We start from the raw sequence: 18418 nt of genomic DNA, 5'->3' as shown, positions 1-18418 counted from the left end.
GCTGTGCTCGGGGAATTTTTTTAAATGTGAAATATGTTTTATCCCCTAATGTATATGTTAATTATTCTATAAAAGTATGTAATTAAAACAGTAACTAAATATTATTTTAGTTGTGGTGATTTTTCTTTAAAAAAAAATAGGGCAAACAAAGTCATTAAACCTTTTGTTTTCCTAACTAATTTTAGTTATTTAAACAAAAATTGTATATATTATCTCATTTCCTTTTAACTTTCCTGTCCTTGGCTATTTTTAGGATCACAGTAAATATAAAATATGTTATTTAAGGTATATTTGATGATTTGATAACTTTCCGATTTGTGAACTCTAACTGTAGTTGATTTAGTCATGATAATCACAGGTCTTCTTCACTTAAAATAAACTTTTTTATTTTGGTCTTATAAGTATGCGGTGTACTTGCTCTAACTCTACGGTCTGAAAGGGATCTAGAAAGCTACTTCAGTCTTTTGAATCTGAATGTTGAGGGAGAAATCTAAAGTGCAACTAAGTCATGGTCTGGAATTTTAACCTTTAGTCTTCGAAATTGAGGTAATTGTCTGCTTCAATTCTTGTCTTTAACTTTTCATTTTGTTTTGTCTGGTAATCAACAATTTCTTGGTGTAGTAGCTGCTCGTTACTGAATTTAGAGTGTCTTTCCAGGAGAAAATTCTGGGTTTAAAGTGATTGCTTATGCGATTTTTGAGTTTTGATTGGTTTCCTCTTTGTCACTGGAATTGTTGTTTTCTGTCTCGTTCTCTAATTCATCAAGGATTTTACTAGATTTCATACTAGAGTCCGAATGGATTTACATTTGAAGAACCTGTTCGATAGATTCCAGGAGCAATTTGGATCTGGTCCTGGCCTCGGTCCTGGATCTGGGACATGCCTTATGAAGGTGGAAGGCATTTCTTCTAATTTTATAAAGTCACTATTTAAAGCCTCTGCAGCCCTATACAGAACTGAACCTTGGAGGAGATTGCGCCCTGGACACCTGTTTGGTATCCGAGTCGGGAAAGATTCAGATTGGTATGGGAAAAAACAGCCTTTTCCTTGTTCCCAGTTCATTGGAGGAGATGGTGGGGATATTGGGTTTTATATGTTTAGATCTGAAAATGATGCTAAGAAGATGACAGGCTCGAGGGAGACCATTCGAGTTCCAAATGTTGAGCTTTTGAGGGTTACATATGAGCTTGAGAAGTTAATGTTTCCTTCCAACCGCAAGATGATCAAGTCATTGTCACTGGAAGCATCTGGGAACGATCGGTTCCCTGTTATTGATGTCACACGCTGCACATCTTCAGGTGAGCTTCAGTTTAGGAATCCTACCCTGGAAGAACTAAAGTTCGTCTATGCTTTCATGAGAGCCATTTCTCTGGTGCACCCATTGCTTCAGGCAGATAAAGAAGGTGGTTCAAACTGGACAAGGTTGATATGTTTCGACCCCTTTATTGAAACAGTTGACATTCAGTGGCCTCCAGAAATAGCTAAAGGTCATGAACTTGTTGCTGTTACAATCTCTCATCCACCTGGTCAGGCATATGAAGAAAAGACGAGTTCAACAGCCAGCTCAACACCAACCAAGTATGCAGAGCCACCAGATGAGGCCACCTTCAAGGATATTAGAGTAAACTCAAATTCCAGCAGGTATTGTGCAATGTGTGAGAAAGAAGTTAATGGAGAACAGTCTCTCTGCTGTGGGAGATGTCGAGCAGTGGTCTACTGTACTTCTCTCTGCCAAAAGCAACACTGGAAGGAATCACATAAAAGCATGTGTGGTCTGTACAAAGCTATGATGGAAAGGGAAGAAGAGCTTGTAATGAAAATTTTCATGTTCCCTTGCTCAGCTGACCAACCTTGTAAATGGCTTGAATCATTGGGTATCCATCAGAAAGGGATGTGGAGAAGGAAGTGCAGTTGTTATTCACACTGCCCTTTTGGTCTCCTGCCAGTTAAAGGTGGTCTATGGGAATCCTGGGGTGGGCTAGATGAGGAAGAATACCCCGGTGATTTACCCTTTCGCAATCAAGTACGAGATGGGATCACCAGCCCTATCCTACTCTCTGGTTGGTCCGAGTACTATAACCTTCGATCTCTTCCATTGTCGAGTCTCGTTGCTGATATCCTTTCCCACCCTTTGACGGTATATTATATATTGACAGCTCTAAGTATTAATTCAAAGAATCTTTTGCTAAAAGGAAAGGAGGTGATTCTACACTACCTGGGGCCAGAAGGAGAGATGGATTGGATGCCTGCATTTGCTGAGATGGGTCACTTATTAAACGGGTTGGGAAATATACAAATAGTTATGGTTGGACCTGAAGTTCCGACGAGCTTGTCAGGTACAACATCAGGAATTAGCAGCAGAGTTAGGGTGAATCTAGTAAGGGGTGTTTATCAGGAAGAAGCCACCTACTTGCCTTCACCCCATGTTATAGTTGCACTGAACTGTGCATTGGATAGGTACTCCAATTGGATAGGTGCTCTTGATTTGATTCAAGCCATCGGCGTCCCTGCTTTCTTTACTGAGCCGTCAGAAATTTTGTGCGCAAATGATAAACAGGTTCTACGTGGTGCTGGACTGCATATCACCCACCCTGTGACACCAAATCCCTTCCGATCTCCGGTGAAGAATCACAATTCTTCCACCAATCTTCCTTCTTACAGCAACGGATTTGTGCTTGGGGTAAACACCTGACTCAAGTTTCATGCATTAGCTGACGCTAGAACCTAAAGTTTTTAATGATTTTATTCTAGAAACATATATTGTATGCTCTTCATCGTCTTACCTACTGATCATGTATTGCCTGAGAGACAATGTGGGAATGAAAATCTAAATTTAATTGAGTGGAATTACCAACCAGTTGATGTAAACTTCATTATTATTCCGTCATTTCTGATTAATAAAAAACAATGCTTGTACGCGAGTTTTATGTTCTCCCTCTGGCTGTGAAACTTCTGGATATTATTCTGCTTAGGTTTTGCCTTGGTGGCACATATCATTACTTTTGTTGGACACAGTTTGATGGTTTCAATGAGATTAACAATTTTGTATCTTTTTACCGCAGTAATAAAACTCTTCCTAGAGCATCTATCTATTAAAGAATTATCATTTTCACACATGTTTTTCCTCCTTTATCATCCTACAATATGAATAGGATCCATTACTGAGTTTTATACATGGATAACATCCAATCCTAATGCTAACAAGGACTTGCATGCTTCAATAACTGAGATTGAAGCCCACAGGAGCTCTATGTGTAAGTATGGTGAAATGAATGTGTCATCTTCGACAGCCGTAGACTTGGAGGAGTAAATTTCACATTCAGACGTCATTCAAGGTCAAGTCTGCCATTTCAAACACAACCCTTTTTCCATCAGGACCTCACAATCAAATATTGAGATTCATCCAATTCTCTCAAGAAATAAACCTCTTAATTACGTCCCGTAAAGTTTGAAACTTTGGGTATCCAATAAGGTCCCAATTAAAAGGCCCCACGGCATCAACTTGCCCACTTGGCCTGTAAAAAATGGTGCAGACAAGGCAACTTATCTTTCTATCTCCTTATATAAACCAACCCCTGTCCTCATACATCCGACTAGGCAGCCAAAAAAACTTCCTCTCATCAGAAAATGGAGGCTCCTTTCCCGGCAAATCAACCTTCTCCCTTGCATTATTCGCTTGTATCTCCTGCCCTTTTCTCCAACCAGATTGTTCCTGAGAACTATGTTAGTTGGACTGAAACCCCAGAGGCACACGTTTACTCTGCTGATCTTCCCGGTAACTCTTTGACATAGACAATTATTTTAATCCCTTGTTTTCTTTTCCTCTACCTTGTTAGTTTGTGTACTTAGGATTTTGTTTCATGTCATTTTTTGTTTTTTATATCAGGTGTGAGGAAGGAGGAGATAAAAGTGGAAGTTGAAGACTCGAGATATCTTATAATTAGGACCGAGGGAATCAATGATTCGACGGAGCCAACCAAGAACTTCATGAGGAAATTCCGACTGCCTGGTTCGGTAGATATCGATGGAATATCAGCTAAATATGAAGATGGGGTCTTGAAAGTAACCGTGCCAAGGTCTTTCAGGAGGGCTGGTTTCTATATAGACCCTGCGGATGTGCCTGATAGAGTTGAGGTTCTTGCAAGGGCTGCCTGAAGTTGGAACCGGTGTCCTAGTCAATGATTAGATTTTATTATATTGTAGGCCTCTTTTTGTGGTCTGGGAATTGACCCTGGGGAACATTTCTGTAACAAAAGTTGATTCCAAGTAAGAAAGGTTGAATTAGGCGTGAAGTATGGCTGTAATTGAAAACTACAAAATTTTCCCTGGAAATAAACATTATATTGCATTCATTTGGTTGAATATTATGTGCATTTTCTCTACAGCTCTGCAGTTCTCCCTTATCTATTTGTTGGTGAGATTATTGAATCTAAATTGTAGAACAGCTGTGAACTTAAAGTTGACAAAGAACTACAGTGGAAGATACGCATTCAGACAACAAACAGGCTTCAACCGAAAACAAGTTAACCACAAGAACTTGTTTGTTGTACTTTTTTTTGGCTGTAAATCTAAAAAAGGCTTCCTAGTTGGTAAAATGGTTGTATTCAAACGATCCTTAAATGCAGGTGGTTAGATATTTTTTTGGGGTGGAACTCTGGCCACAATGTCATGTCAGTCACGTGCGCAGCTGCCATAGGGACTAGGGACTAGGGATGGAGACCACCAATAAACTAATTTAAGTTGAATGACAAACTAGTAAACAATAAAGGGTAAAATTGCAGCTTTACTTGAATAAACCAGCGTTGTAATTAACAAAGTTGCAAGGGAAAAAGTTGCCTCTTTGTTGGCGAAAATATCTGCAACAACCTGAAATATCGCAAATATATACGAAAAGGAAGGGCATTCTATAACAACAAAAAGCACTCAATCAAGTAATAGTTACAATTTTTCATCCCAATTCTGCACATATAGCGCAAGTAGCAACATCAGATATACAACCCTCTAATTCTACCAAAATATGTATTGTCCATGATCAGCAATTTAGCATGTTAAAGCTACATGTTTAAGAAATAGGCCAATCAAGAAATTTTTTAGGCCTTTCCTCTCGGAGATAGATTCAACCAAAAATTGCTCTAGTTTTCAAAGGGTGGACGTTCATCTGCAGGTGGTGGAGCAAATCTAACATTTGCTGGTCGTGCTACAACCACGGCATCATCAGCAAACATGGCTTTAATAAAGGATGGGGTTTTTAGGGGTCGACGACCAGTCATTCTTGTATATACATCTTCGAGAAAATAGTAGGCATGACCAGCAATCATTCCCTGGATAAACACAATATTTGGTTTCATAAAACAAAAGCCGCAAAAGTAACAATGATAACTGTTAACCGACAAGATGCAAAAGTAGAATATGGCAGCGATGAGGATCTAAGCAAAGTGAGACTAGAACAGGTGGAAGTTTATAAGGATTACAGCATAATTATATGGCAGTCTCACAGTTCAACAGACGGACATACTCCCCCACATCAGCGAGCATAGATGGAAAAGGCTTTATTATACAAATATAGCTCAATCCAATTGGCTCAACATGCTACAATGGTTTTTGGAATTATGCAAAAGATTCACATAACAGGCACTGTAAGGAAGCGTACCAGGAGATCCACCCAAGCACTAGCACCAACAAGGACAGAGAATCCTAAAAGCACCTGAAATACAGGGAAAGGAAGCAATCACATTCTTTAACTAGAAGTAGGATCACGATCACAAACATAAATAAGAATAGTAAAACTTTAGTCCAATGGGAAATCCACCATAGCAGCCTTTGAACTAGAAAATAGATAATCGAAGAACAATGAAAGAAAAAAGGATAGAATGAATAAAGGTACTTACCCAGGGTAAATAAGCTGCTGTGAAGGTAAATAGACCCAGAAAACTCATGTATAAAAGGATTCTGTTTGCTCCACACATAAACCTACAATGTGTAGTGCGATAAGATGGCTTCCAAAATTAATACCAGAAAACATACACTACTAGTAAACCATATTTTGCATCTAGATGAAGGAAAACATGCTTACCATCATGAATGTCAATGAATTGCTTAGAAATATGATATTGGCAAATGATGCTGATAGATAAGGTATCATTCCTCCAATAAGAACAATGCCAGTTAGGACAGAAGCTCCAAACAAGAGCATGTAAAAGAAATCTGCAGTCCTTCCCCTGAAAGAGTTCTCTTCGAGAAGCTTGCAATACCGTGCAAGAAAGAACATGTGAAACATGAAATCCAAATCTGGCATTATCAAAGGATACCGTGTTAAATATATAAAATGATTTGAGAATACCAGCTTCAATCAGATTGAAGTTATCACATATACACGCCTGGACAATCACTATTAATTTTGAAGATGTTTAATGTCACTGGGAGAATGAACTAAGAAATGAAGCAAAAAGGGCAGGACGGAGGTATGGACAATAGACTCAACTCTTCTTTAAAAAAATTATCTAAATGCACAAAATAATCTAAAGCACAACTGCATTTGCATACTTTTGACTAAATGCAGAAGGCAGACATAAAGAAACCCATGTTACTCGGACTCTTCATTTTCCATGAAGTGAAGAACAGCACTACAACTCTCTTGTTCCAATTGGAACATTCTACACCTTTAGCAATAACATGCACAACATACAACACAGAATTGTTCCAAAGGCAAAATAAACCGGAGATTTCTTGACGCTCGGACGTAAAAGCACATGGAATTTACCCATCTTGCGGAAGTATAACAAGTTGGTAATGAGGCGCCAGAACTGACACTGCTTAACAACGAGTTCAAGTGCAGATGATATGGTGATATTATCTGCAAGGATTCAGAACTAAATTAGATTAGCAAGACAATCCCCGATAATATAAAAAATTCTTTTTGAATCAGGATGGAAAGCCAATAATTCCCAATTGTCTATTATACCCAAAATGGGAAGAAATCAAACAGGAGGAACAAACTACTGGCTAGCTTTGCCTGCTGCTTGAATTCCCAACTAAGTTTCTCAAGAAATAAATTTCGAAGCATAAATGATAAAATGGAAAACCATATGGAAAATCCAATTAGGAATCGCCAAATTTGTAAAACTGAGACAAGCACATATCAAATCTGCCGAAAATATCAATACCCCTTTGCATATGAATTAAAAAGCAGGCACTAATTAATCAATGAAAATTGAAGACACGATTTCAATCCTATTGCCCAGATAGAGAAAAATAACACCAAAACAAGAACAAAAGCAATACGAGCATATTTTAAAAAGGAAACAAAAGGAAAAGTGACATACTTCGAGAGAGCAACCGATAGTGGTAACTACGGCGGCTGTGAGATACGAACGGGTGATGATTGACATCTGGGATTTAAATCGGGTAATCGTTTAAGTTTCAGTTGGATTTTGTCAGGTCGGTTAAAATCGAATACAGGTCAAGTCAGGTAAAATTGACATCAGATCCAGATCGGGTTCAGATCAGATCATTTTTAGTTCGGATCGATGTCAATTCAGGTCAAAACAGTTCATGTCCGAAGCAGATAAAGACCAGGTTAATTCAGGTTCGGGTGGCTTCAGTCGGATCTCGTTCAGATCGGATCACATCATTGACAGATAAAATTTAGGTCAGATGTTTACATGATATGAATTGAGTTCATGCCGGGTCGTTTTTATTTTTGGATTAATTATTTTGTCATCTTTCGTGATTGTTGAATTGCAAGTTGTAATTGTATATGATTTCGAGTAAATTAAGAGAAAAATAAATATCCATGGATCAATTTTCTAAAAAATATAAATTTAAGGATAAAATTGAAGAAATGTAAAATTACAAATAAAATTTTAAAATTTAAATTAAACAACACACATAGGTAAGAGACTAAATCGAATTAAATTTAAAATGTAAGGTTTAAATTAATATATAAAAGGATTAAGTTAAACACATTTAAAAGGTTATGGGCCAGTTACAAAAATATAAATAACGACTAACAATGGGTCAAATGAAGATGCAAATATAAATTTAAGGACTAAATTGAATACATATAAAAGTGAAAGACTTAAATTGAAATAAATTAAAAAACAAAAAAAAGATTAAATCGAAATAAATGTAAAATGTGAAGAAATAATGAAAAATATAGTAAATTACATTCATTTAAAAAATTGAAAAATATAATATATATATATAATATAAGTTTATATATAAACTATATTTATATTATAAACTATATAATTATTATAAGTTATATATATAAATTATGTTTATATGAACTATATGTATAAACTATATATGTAAATTGTATATGTATAAACTATAAAAATTATATAGTTTATAAACTATAATTTATATTAATATAGTATATATATTATTCAAATTGAGTGGTGGAAGAAAACTATTTAAAATAAAGATTGTTTTGTGTGAATTTTTTTTATTTTATTTGGGAATTTAGAGGGAAATTGAAAATTTTAGAGGGAATAGAAAAATTTAGAGAGAAATTGAGAATTGAGATTTTATTTGGAAAGATATTTTGGGTTAATTAGCCTCAAGCTCCTCCAACAATCATTATTTTTCCACTTGTATTTGATTTTTTATTTCTTTCATTTTAGTCATGGTATAATTGTAAATATCTTCTTGAATTTTCAATTCAATGCAATTTAATCTAATCATTATTTTTCCACTTGTATTTGATTTTTTATTTCTTTCATTTTAGTCATGGTATAATTGTAAATATCTTCTTGAATTTTCAATTCAATGCAATTTAATCTTGTATACATTCTAATTACTTTTAATTTTCTATATATATATATATATGTATGTATAAAAACTATATATGTATAAACTATATAAAATATATAGTATATAAATTATAACTTATATTAATATAGTATATATATGTATGTATAACTAATATAAGTAATCTATATATATATATATATATATATATATATATTATAGAAATACTATGCATAAACTATATAAAGTAATAAAGTATATAGTTTATTAAAAAAAACTAAACCCTAAACCTTTAACCCTAACCCTTGAACTATATATGTAGCTTATAGTACATGTATGTATAAACCATGTATACTATATATATAAACTATATAAAGTAAATTACTTATATAGTTTATAGAAATAATATGCATAAACTATATAAAGTAATAAAATATATAATTTTATAGAAACCTTAAATCCTAAACCTTAAATCCTAAACCTTAAACCATAAACATTAAATCCTAAACCTTAAACCCTAATATAAATAGACTAACACTCATGCATATATATATATATATATTTGTAATAAAATAGTGGGCTTATGTATTGAGCCTATGTAAACTAATATAAATGGACTAATATTGTTGAAAACATTTTGATGTTTCGATATAACAAATTAAGTGTTAATGAATTTTAAGATTTTATATTGAATTTTAAGTTACATATTCGATTAAATTATTCGAATATCAAAATATTACTCCAAGTTTTTCAAATGTCAATTTCAATCCTTACTCAAGTGTAAGATTATGTTTTAATCTTAAAATATCTTTTTAAACAAATTTTACAAAGTATTTCGAGCCTTAATCGAGCCAAAAATATTTTCTTTTTAAAGGTCTTCAAGAAAAACTAGATTGCCCAGAGGGAACAGATTCTCCCCAGGGGGTACTGATTCCTTGGGAACAGATTCCCCCCTAGGGGGTACCGATTCCCCCCCAGGTTTTTGGCTCCGAGATAAAACAAAATGTCCAGAGAGTACCGATTCCCCCTGTGTAACGGTCGAAATATTTGAATTTTACACTGCAGGAACCGATTCCCTATGAGGGGGAACCGATTCCCCCACGCTCCAAGCTATTTTATTATTTGATTCTCATCCCCAACAGCTATATACGACTTCAAACACATTCCAAGCTATAAATACAAGCTAATGACACTTGAAGAAGTAAGAGAACAACTATCCAAGCAATCAAACACGAGAGAAGAGTTTTTCATTCTTATTTCATCTTTCTCTTGTAAATATTTTGTTCTTGTGAGTTTAATTATTGTAAACACCTACCTTAGAGAGGTTTTCTTGTTTACATTTCTTATCATTTTGTAAAGGAGAAAGGTTCTAGTTCAACCCAGAAAAACTAGGGAGTTGAAAGGTTATCTCTTTGTCCTCAAAAGAAAGAACAAATTAGTGAATTTGTTAGAAAATCCTCGGTGAGGAGCAAAGGTAGTGGACGTACACTTTGGTTGAGAAAGTCGAACCACTATAAATCGCTGTTCAATTCCATATCTTTCAATCTCCTTACTCCCTAAACACAAAACCGTTCTGACTCCTCTTTGCAAACCGTTCCGGTTTTCGATTCAAGCTTTTGAAAATCCCAACAAACACTAATGTAAATGGACTTATTTTTTGGTTTTATTATTACTTATTCATAACAACAAAATAAATGGGCTATTAATGTGAATTAACCTAACATGCAATTAAAATACTAATTATGCAAATGAAATTAATATAACATGTACTACTATTTATGAACCATATAATATGCAATGTGACATACTAATTATTTAACACCTAAATAATAATATTTTATATAATTTACATTTAAATAATTTTATTAATTTTATTAAATAATTTTATATAATATATATGTATAAACCAAGTATAGTATATATAAACTATATATATATAGTTTATATAAAGTAAATTACTTATATAGTTTATAGAAATAATATGCATAAACTATATAAAGCAATAAAATATATAGTTTTATAGAAACCCTAAACCTTATATCATAGACTCTAAACCCTAAACCATAAACTTTAAACCATAAACACTAAACACTAAACCCTAATATAAATAGACTAGCACTAATGCATATATATTTATAATAAACGAGTGGGCTTATGTATTGGGCCTATGTAAACTAATGTAAATGGACTAGCATTATTGCAAATGTACTTATTTTTTGGTTTTATTATTACTTATTCATAACAACAAAATAAATTGTCTATTAATGTGAATTAACCTAACATGCAACTAAAATACTAATTATGCAAATGAAATTAATATGACATGTACTACTATTTATGAACCATATAATATGCAATGTGACGTACTAATTATTTAACACCTAATTAATCATGTTTTATATAATTTACATTTTAATAATTTTATTAAATAATTTTATATAGTATGTATGTATAAACCATGTATAGTATATATATATATAAACTATATAAAGTAAATTACTTATATAGTTTATAGAAATACCATGCATAAACTATATAAAGGAATAAAGTATATAGTTTATAGAAACCCTAAACCCTAAACTTTAAACCATAAACAATAAACAATAAACCATAAATCCTAATGTAAATGGACTAGCACTAATGCATATATATTTGTAATAAAATAGTGGACTTATGTATTGGGCCTATGTAAACTAATGTATTGCCAAAATTATTTATATTAATAATGTAAAACGTTAATATATATTACATAATAAATACTTTCATTATTAATATTATTTTTTCTTTATATAAATTAAACTATATAATTTATATAAATTAAACTATATTAATGTTCCTTTTCATTATTAATCATGTTTTATCTAATTTACATTTAAATAATTTTATTATTTTATTAAATAATTTTATATAATAGATCTATTTATTAATTTAATTATCATAATAAATATTTTATTATAACATTTAAAAAGTAATCATATTAATTTTTTATTACATCATAAACTAAAAAACTCATAATTTTATTAAAATCTTATAATTTCGTCTATGGTAATATATAAGTCAGGTAAATATCATATCAGGTCATTAACAAGTCGGATCATTTACAGGTCAGATTAAAAACAGGTCAGGTTAAAAACATGTCAATTTAAAAATAGGTCAGGTTGAAAACAGATAGGGTAATACCAGTTATTTACCAGGTCAATCTCGGGTTCGGGTTCATATTAGTCGGATGCAGGTCGGGTTCAGATCCACAATTTCCAGGTCCAACTCGGGTTCAAGTCAACACCAGTTCCGACTCAAGTCGATTTCAGATCGTCACAGCGCATGTCAAAAACAGTTTTAACTCAAGTCGGTTTAAGTCAATTTTACAGGTCGGGTCAATTTTTTACACCCCTATCTGCTTATACCATTCTTCAACGGCTTCAGCCATTTTCTTCCTTTTTTTTTAACAGAGAAAGTTCTCTCTAATTTCAATAAAAACGAAAACTGAACCAAGATAATTTAAAGGGCAATTCAATAAAATTGCTAACTTGAATTTCTGGGCTTTGGGGTTTTTCAAGATTGAAACAGAGATTAATGAAGAACCAAACGGGAAATGCGATATGGGAACAAAGAGTAATTTGGCTATGCTGCTGTATAAATACATGTCTTATTTGATGACAAATTTAGGCGAATCAGAGTGCGCCTAGTTGTCACGAACCTGCATTAACTGGTAAATAAATAGTAAACTATGGTCAATTTATTAAAAAAAAATTGAATTAATATCCTATCTATTGATCGATTAATTCAGATCGGATACTGTAGAGACGAGGACGACCCTCCCAACTCATCTATTAAAAAGAAATGGACTATTACTAACAACCATTTAGTTTAATGGAATGGACACTATGTCCTTTAAATAAGGTCAGGGATTCGAATCTTGGCATTTGCAGATGGAGCAAATTGGGTTTTTTGGTCGCCCTCGCCTCTGCAGTATCCGATCTGGATTAGTCGGTCAATAAATCGGATATCAGTGATTAATTAAAAAAAAAGGAAATGGACTACTGTCTTTTAATATTTACTTTGATGCTTAATTCTCTTAAGAAAGATAAATTTAACCATATTTAAAATATTATATACGAATTAATAATAATATTAAAAATCATGTTATATAAACTTTATGCTTCAATATAAATAAATGTCTAAAGTATATGTATAAATATATTTATAACATAAACTATAATATTCATTAAAATATAATGATTCTATACAAATATTTATAACTTGAGTCGTATAGCTAAAAGGAGGATGAAAATAATAATTAAAACATACGGAGAACTCATATTTGAAGAGTGGAAAGCAAGTATTAATTTCTTTTGAGACTTGAAGTCGTCAAATAAGATGCTAGGTAACACATATATGACACTAAGAAAGAGCTGTAGTTTCACCGATTGTAACTGAATGAAAATTTAGATTTTCAACTCTCCCTTAGACAAAGACATGCATGCCCAAGACTAATCTTGAACATGTTCATTTTCCAGGAAACGAACTGATGAAATAACTGCTAAACGCGCAAAGCGTCAGATAAACCAACTCTTCCATCACGTAATGAATGAAGAAATCAACAATGATCTCCCAAAAAGAAAGCTGCAAACAGCTATGTAACATACAAACTCTTTTTTTTTTCATGCATCATGAACCATCCAGTTCTGCTTCCATCACTCAACTGGAAAAAGTAACTGACCCTCTGAGACATGCCAGAACCGTCTCTGTGTTTTCCTTCCGGAAAACAATCCTACGAACACAGCATTTCACCTAACGGATTGGTTGATATTGAGCGGATACTCTCTTTGGAGGCAACTTTCGCAAGATGTACAGCACTAGGGCTGAAGGTAGGATCTCATCCAGCTGTAATTTTATCAATAAAAATGAATGTTAAGGGGAATACAAGCGAGAGAAATAGTAAAACTAGTAAAATGGATTTGTTAAATACCATGTAATAGATCAAGTTCAAAACCGGATGGTCCAAAACATCAAGTGACACGGCCTCGTCAAAGGCAGATAAAACCACCTGCACGCAGAGAAAGTAGTTAAAAAAGCATAAGAAAAATGTTTTGCAACAAAATCGAGAAATCAGCAACTTAATGTCAATGTTTCTAAAGGTTGATGGAAAGAATTTTATTGTTCAACAGTTGTCAAGCTGAAAGAGTCTCGGTCAAAGGTCGACATCTGATGTAACTTGTTTTATGAGAACCAGAAATTACTCATAGCATTCAACTTGACCAATTTCTATTTCTCTGTTGCTAGGAAAATCTATGTTGAAGGCTAGGGAGAGATTCAGCTATTCAGCCTGGGATTATTTAGTGAAATGGGAACTATCTATATGCGTGTCTCGTATGCTCATTATTAGCAAGAAATTCAAGAAAATAAAAGCTCCAGGAAAGGTTCAAGCTTCCTTTCAACTCAAAGAAAAAATAAACTCATGGTGAAGTACGGTATTTTTCCTTGGAAAATATTGTTTAAAGTTTTTTACTTTTTTTTTTTTAAAAAAAAGGCCAAAAACTAAATCTCTCAGAGGTTCCCTCTCAGGTGAAGGATGTAGCATGTCTAAATGCATGAATACTTGAGAGTTCAGATTATTAGTTTGCCCCAATACATAAAATCAAATGGACAGTCATTTGTTGACAAAAGAGACTTCTGTATGAGTTATATGCAAGAGACATATCAAACAAGTAATGGTTTTAAAAAGCTACATTCTCCGCCAAGCAATAAATAACGTAGCTTGAAAACCTATCATAAAGTTCGGTCAAGAAAGAAAAAACTTACCACAAAGCACCTAATAAGGAAGCAGGTGAAACAAATGGCTGTAACGGATCCAACCTACAAACAGAAAAGACGTCAAATAAACAATAGAAATGTTGAGAATATCCTATAAAAATGATGCCATCATAAAGACCAAGTGATCACTAGCACATAGAAATGTGGGTTAAACTTAACTTATGTCAGACTCTTACCAAAAATGAATTGTTACTTAACAGAAACTATATAGGAACGAAAATACCTCGTGAAGCTTCTTCCTTTTTCCTTTTGATTCAATAGGGAATCGTCTTAGCATGAAAACAATCTGGAAGGATTTGAGTTGTAGGATTTGGTCATAATAGAAATTGAAACTCTAATTATTCATAAATATTGTGTTAACAAACCATAACTACCTTCCTCCATATAACAAGAATCCTAAAGCTGCTATAAATGACACCACTGGAGAAAAGAATAGCGAAATACGTGGCAGAGTAAAAAAGGGACTTAAAATGCATAAAATTTCCTTTAAGAAAAATGAGGAGAAATACCCAGAGATAAACCTTGTGAACTTGTTCTGATGATTCACTGTGACACTTACCCGCAATAAATATTTTTCCAATGAATTCCACCACACTGTTGTCATCTATCCAGAGGTATACTCAGACACAGACCTGAAGTCAAACTTCATTTTTAACTTTACTTGCAAATTCAAGTATGTGTTAGAGCTATGGTAGCAGGAAACTTTGAGAAAAAGACTCAGCAGAAAAATAAGTAAACAAATATAATCACTTCCTTCACACATTGAACTTGTATTAATGATTGTTATTTGAAAAGTAAACAGCACAAGAGAACGCAAGTTGGAGCGCACCTGTATAACGTAAATAACAGCATTGATTGACACAAAAAATATGTAGTTTATCCGTTGGTAAGCTTCTTGCCTGCTCATAATGGCGAGGTCAAATGTCACAGCTCCTCACAAAGTACAAGAAAGAACCAAGTATACGATCTTGTAACCCGGTCTATTGATCAAGGAAAAACTAAATTTGGCATGCCATGTCACAAAGTACATTTCTTTGCATAGTGTAGCCAATGCATTTCTAGTACATACCTGGATTGCATTACGTTTTAAGCTTACCAACACACCGCCACAATACAATTGTTCATCATTTGTTTTGTAGTCTTGATGACCTTCCTCCCATCTTAGAGTTTGTTGTTGTTTATGATAATTCTCAACAAATCAATACAACATTACATTTATGTCCAACCAAGTTTTCAAATGTTCTATTCATTGACTCGCACTGTTGAGTAATCCTCATTGTTGCACACCAAAATATATATTTGTAAAATACAATAAATAAATATCATATTCAATACAAATCAAGTCTATATAATGTTACCTACATAAAAATATCCTTGCAAATATGCTTCTGCATGTTTCTATTTATCTTCATACATTTCTTGAACCCATCTCATTCCTTCAACTTTGTGTTTGTTTACTAATTCTTTCCAACCCCTTTTAAAATATGATTTAGTTCTACACTTGTTAACGCATTTCAAAAATTCATCCAGAAAACTGTGATCAGTATAAGACTGTACATTCCTCATGATATGCCATAAACACAATCTATGTTTTCCCCGGGTAGTACCTCAATAATGGCATTTGCCATGGCCTTATCTTTATCAGTAATAACAGTAAGAGGTCTGTGGCCATTTCCAGCTTCAATCAATTGTTGTAACACCCATACATAGATATCCTCTTTCTCATTTACAACCAATGTACATCCAAATGGCACTGTGTTTCGATGATTATTAACACCAACCAAAACAACGAACGGCTTGTTGTATACGTTGTCCATGTAAGTCGTGTCAAATGCAAGAACATGCCCAAATTCTTTATAGTATGTGCGTGATATACCATCGACCTAGAATAACTTCTCTAAGTTTCCAAATTCATCCCCCGTGTGCCTCTAAAAAAGAACGAACCAGATTATTACTTTCCATATAAATAGGTCATCACCATTTCAACATAACAATCTTGCATTTCTTCTCGCTTGATTCTATGTAGAGAATTGTACAAATCCTTTGGTAGAAATCCAACATTCTCAATTGAATCAACTTCATTCACAAAAATTCGCATCATCTTACTTGGACCAATTCCATAGTTGTGCATGCTTTTAATCTTAATTCGGTCTAACCCATTAATTTTTCGGAATGACATACAAAATAAGTTATTAAAGAACAATAGATACATATATATTAGATAGAAGATAATATGTAACAATTTACTTTTGGATTAATTACATACTTGATGTAAGCAACATGTGTTAGCCGAACCATTTCATAGTTATGTTCTACATGGAATTTAGCAACTTTCCAAATTTGATAGCGTTAATCAAATTTGAATCTAATAAATGCTGCACACCCAACTCAGATGACATGTATTTGTTCACATTTTCTATTTCGCAGGTTAGTCCACCTATCCTATCTATATCTCTTCTTACGACATACCATTTTCTTTGTAATTATGTGACCACTATTTCGACTTTTCACTGTCTAATCGACATGAACTCCAAAACCTTTCACCTGAACATGTATGATAAAATTCAATGCAATCATCTAAAGTTTTCCACTTCAACATATTCATATCATTATAATCGTAATCTTTTAATTCCTTCCCAATCTTATCATATGTGCTTTCGTCAATGAAGTTGTCAATTATCTTCTCATCCTCTATATGTTTCTCATCATCAATAGGTTAATCAGTATGTTCTTCTTCAGTATAAGTTGCACAATTTGATTTAACTGTTGTATCCATTTTTGTCCAACTATTTTTGCATTTTGATATCTTTATTATTATACATCTCGAAAAAATCTATATTTTCACAAACATAAACGAAAGTAACATTATTAAAATGGTTAATGGCTTTATAAATGCAACAAATGTACTAATCGAGCAGACAGTACCGTAACTGTGCAGATCAGTTGACACGCGGGTCATTGGTGTGGTTTTGCAAGATACTGCAGATGCTTTTCCTTCAGCGGTGGCTCGCTTTGTCCCTCATGCTATGGATGCTTTTCATGTGGAGACATGGGCATGCTTGGAAGGTGTTTTTCATCCTCGTGCAACGGGCGGCAGAATGTTTGTGATTGAGGATGACTCGCTCTGTTATTTCTAGAGCGGGGGGTTCTTCTGTAGATTACTCTTTTAGGGGGTCTCTCATACATCAAATCCGCCAACTTGCTTGCTTGTTTGATCACTATTCGTTTCAGCATGTTAGTCGCTCGGGTGATACGGTGGCTCATGCTATTGCTCGAGAGGGTTCATGTCGGGTTCTACACATACATGGGAGGCGCATCCACCTGACTTTGCAACCAGGTTGCTGGCAGCTGATCAACCCTTCTCTTCTGGTTGTGTCATGTAGCAGGGTTAGGGTTGTTTTTAATGGTTTCCCATGTGCGTATAATTTGTTTATATGGCAATAATAGTCCATACTGTTTCCTCAAAAAAATATGTTTTTTACATTGATATTTAATTTATTTTATGCAAGTTAATATTTTTAAAAATATTTTCAGATTAATATGTAATTTTTTTAGAAAAGTAAACTACTAAATAATATTTCAAGAATAAAAAATTATGACACATGATATGGATATTAATTTTTTTTATTTTAAGATATTGAATCAATACATATAATATTTAAAAATTATTAAAATTAAAATTTAATTTAAGATACGAATTCAAATATATATATCAGTTTATAGAATAAACCATTTATATAATATATACCTTTGGATTATACTGGAAAATGGGAAATTGAGCCAAAAGTTTCCGGAAGAAGTTGATTGAAAAACAATGGGCTCAATCACTCAACACCGACCCAAATTCCCGAAT

General features: G+C 33.3%; 2 protein-coding genes and 2 pseudogenes across 3 annotated transcripts; 2 read left to right on the top strand and 2 right to left on the bottom strand.

Annotated features, from left to right (window-relative positions):
• Window positions 1-442: 442 nt before the first annotated feature.
• On the top strand, window positions 443-2832 carry LOC120208745 (zinc finger MYND domain-containing protein 15-like). Of its 2 annotated transcripts, none has more exons than XM_039207936.1 (2): window positions 443-511; window positions 829-2832. In XM_039207936.1, the coding sequence occupies exon 2, from the start codon at window positions 887-889 to the stop codon at window positions 2690-2692; it is 1806 nt and encodes a 601-aa protein (XP_039063867.1). In that variant the 5' UTR covers window positions 443-511; window positions 829-886; the 3' UTR covers window positions 2693-2832. The 2 variants fall into 2 exon arrangements, with proteins under 2 accessions (XP_039063867.1, XP_039063866.1); XM_039207935.1 differs by having other exon boundaries at window positions 465-546; window positions 778-2832.
• A 768-nt stretch (window positions 2833-3600) lies between these two features.
• LOC120208727 (15.4 kDa class V heat shock protein-like) lies at window positions 3601-4289 on the top strand. The gene is made up of 2 exons (XM_039207927.1): window positions 3601-3775; window positions 3887-4289. The coding sequence occupies exons 1-2, from the start codon at window positions 3628-3630 to the stop codon at window positions 4153-4155; spliced, it is 417 nt and encodes a 138-aa protein (XP_039063858.1). The 5' UTR covers window positions 3601-3627; the 3' UTR covers window positions 4156-4289.
• Window positions 4290-4882: 593 nt separating this feature from the next.
• Window positions 4883-6377, bottom strand: LOC120208744 (annotated as a pseudogene).
• Window positions 6378-13439: 7062 nt separating this feature from the next.
• Window positions 13440-16382, bottom strand: LOC120208734 (annotated as a pseudogene).
• Window positions 16383-18418: the final 2036 nt, after the last annotated feature.

This window comes from Hibiscus syriacus, unplaced genomic scaffold, assembly GCF_006381635.1.
Source record: "Hibiscus syriacus cultivar Baekdansim isolate YM2019G1 unplaced genomic scaffold, ASM638163v2 tig00017404_pilon, whole genome shotgun sequence".
In the NCBI taxonomy this organism is placed as follows: domain Eukaryota; kingdom Viridiplantae; phylum Streptophyta; class Magnoliopsida; order Malvales; family Malvaceae; genus Hibiscus; species Hibiscus syriacus.
This window is presented reverse-complemented; position numbering and strand designations above follow the sequence as displayed.

What these genes read in the sequence shown, in the direction of transcription:
- LOC120208727 (XM_039207927.1), top strand. Translation starts at nt 3,628, where the DNA reads ATGGAGGCTCCTTTCCCGGCAAATCAACCTTCTCCCTTGCATTATTCG. An exon ending in TTACTCTGCTGATCTTCCCG is followed by an intron (nt 3,776 to 3,886) that starts GTAACTCTTTGA and finishes TTTTTATATCAG; the next exon opens with GTGTGAGGAAGGAGGAGATA.
- LOC120208745 (XM_039207935.1), top strand. Translation starts at nt 797, where the DNA reads ATGGATTTACATTTGAAGAACCTGTTCGATAGATTCCAGGAGCAATTT.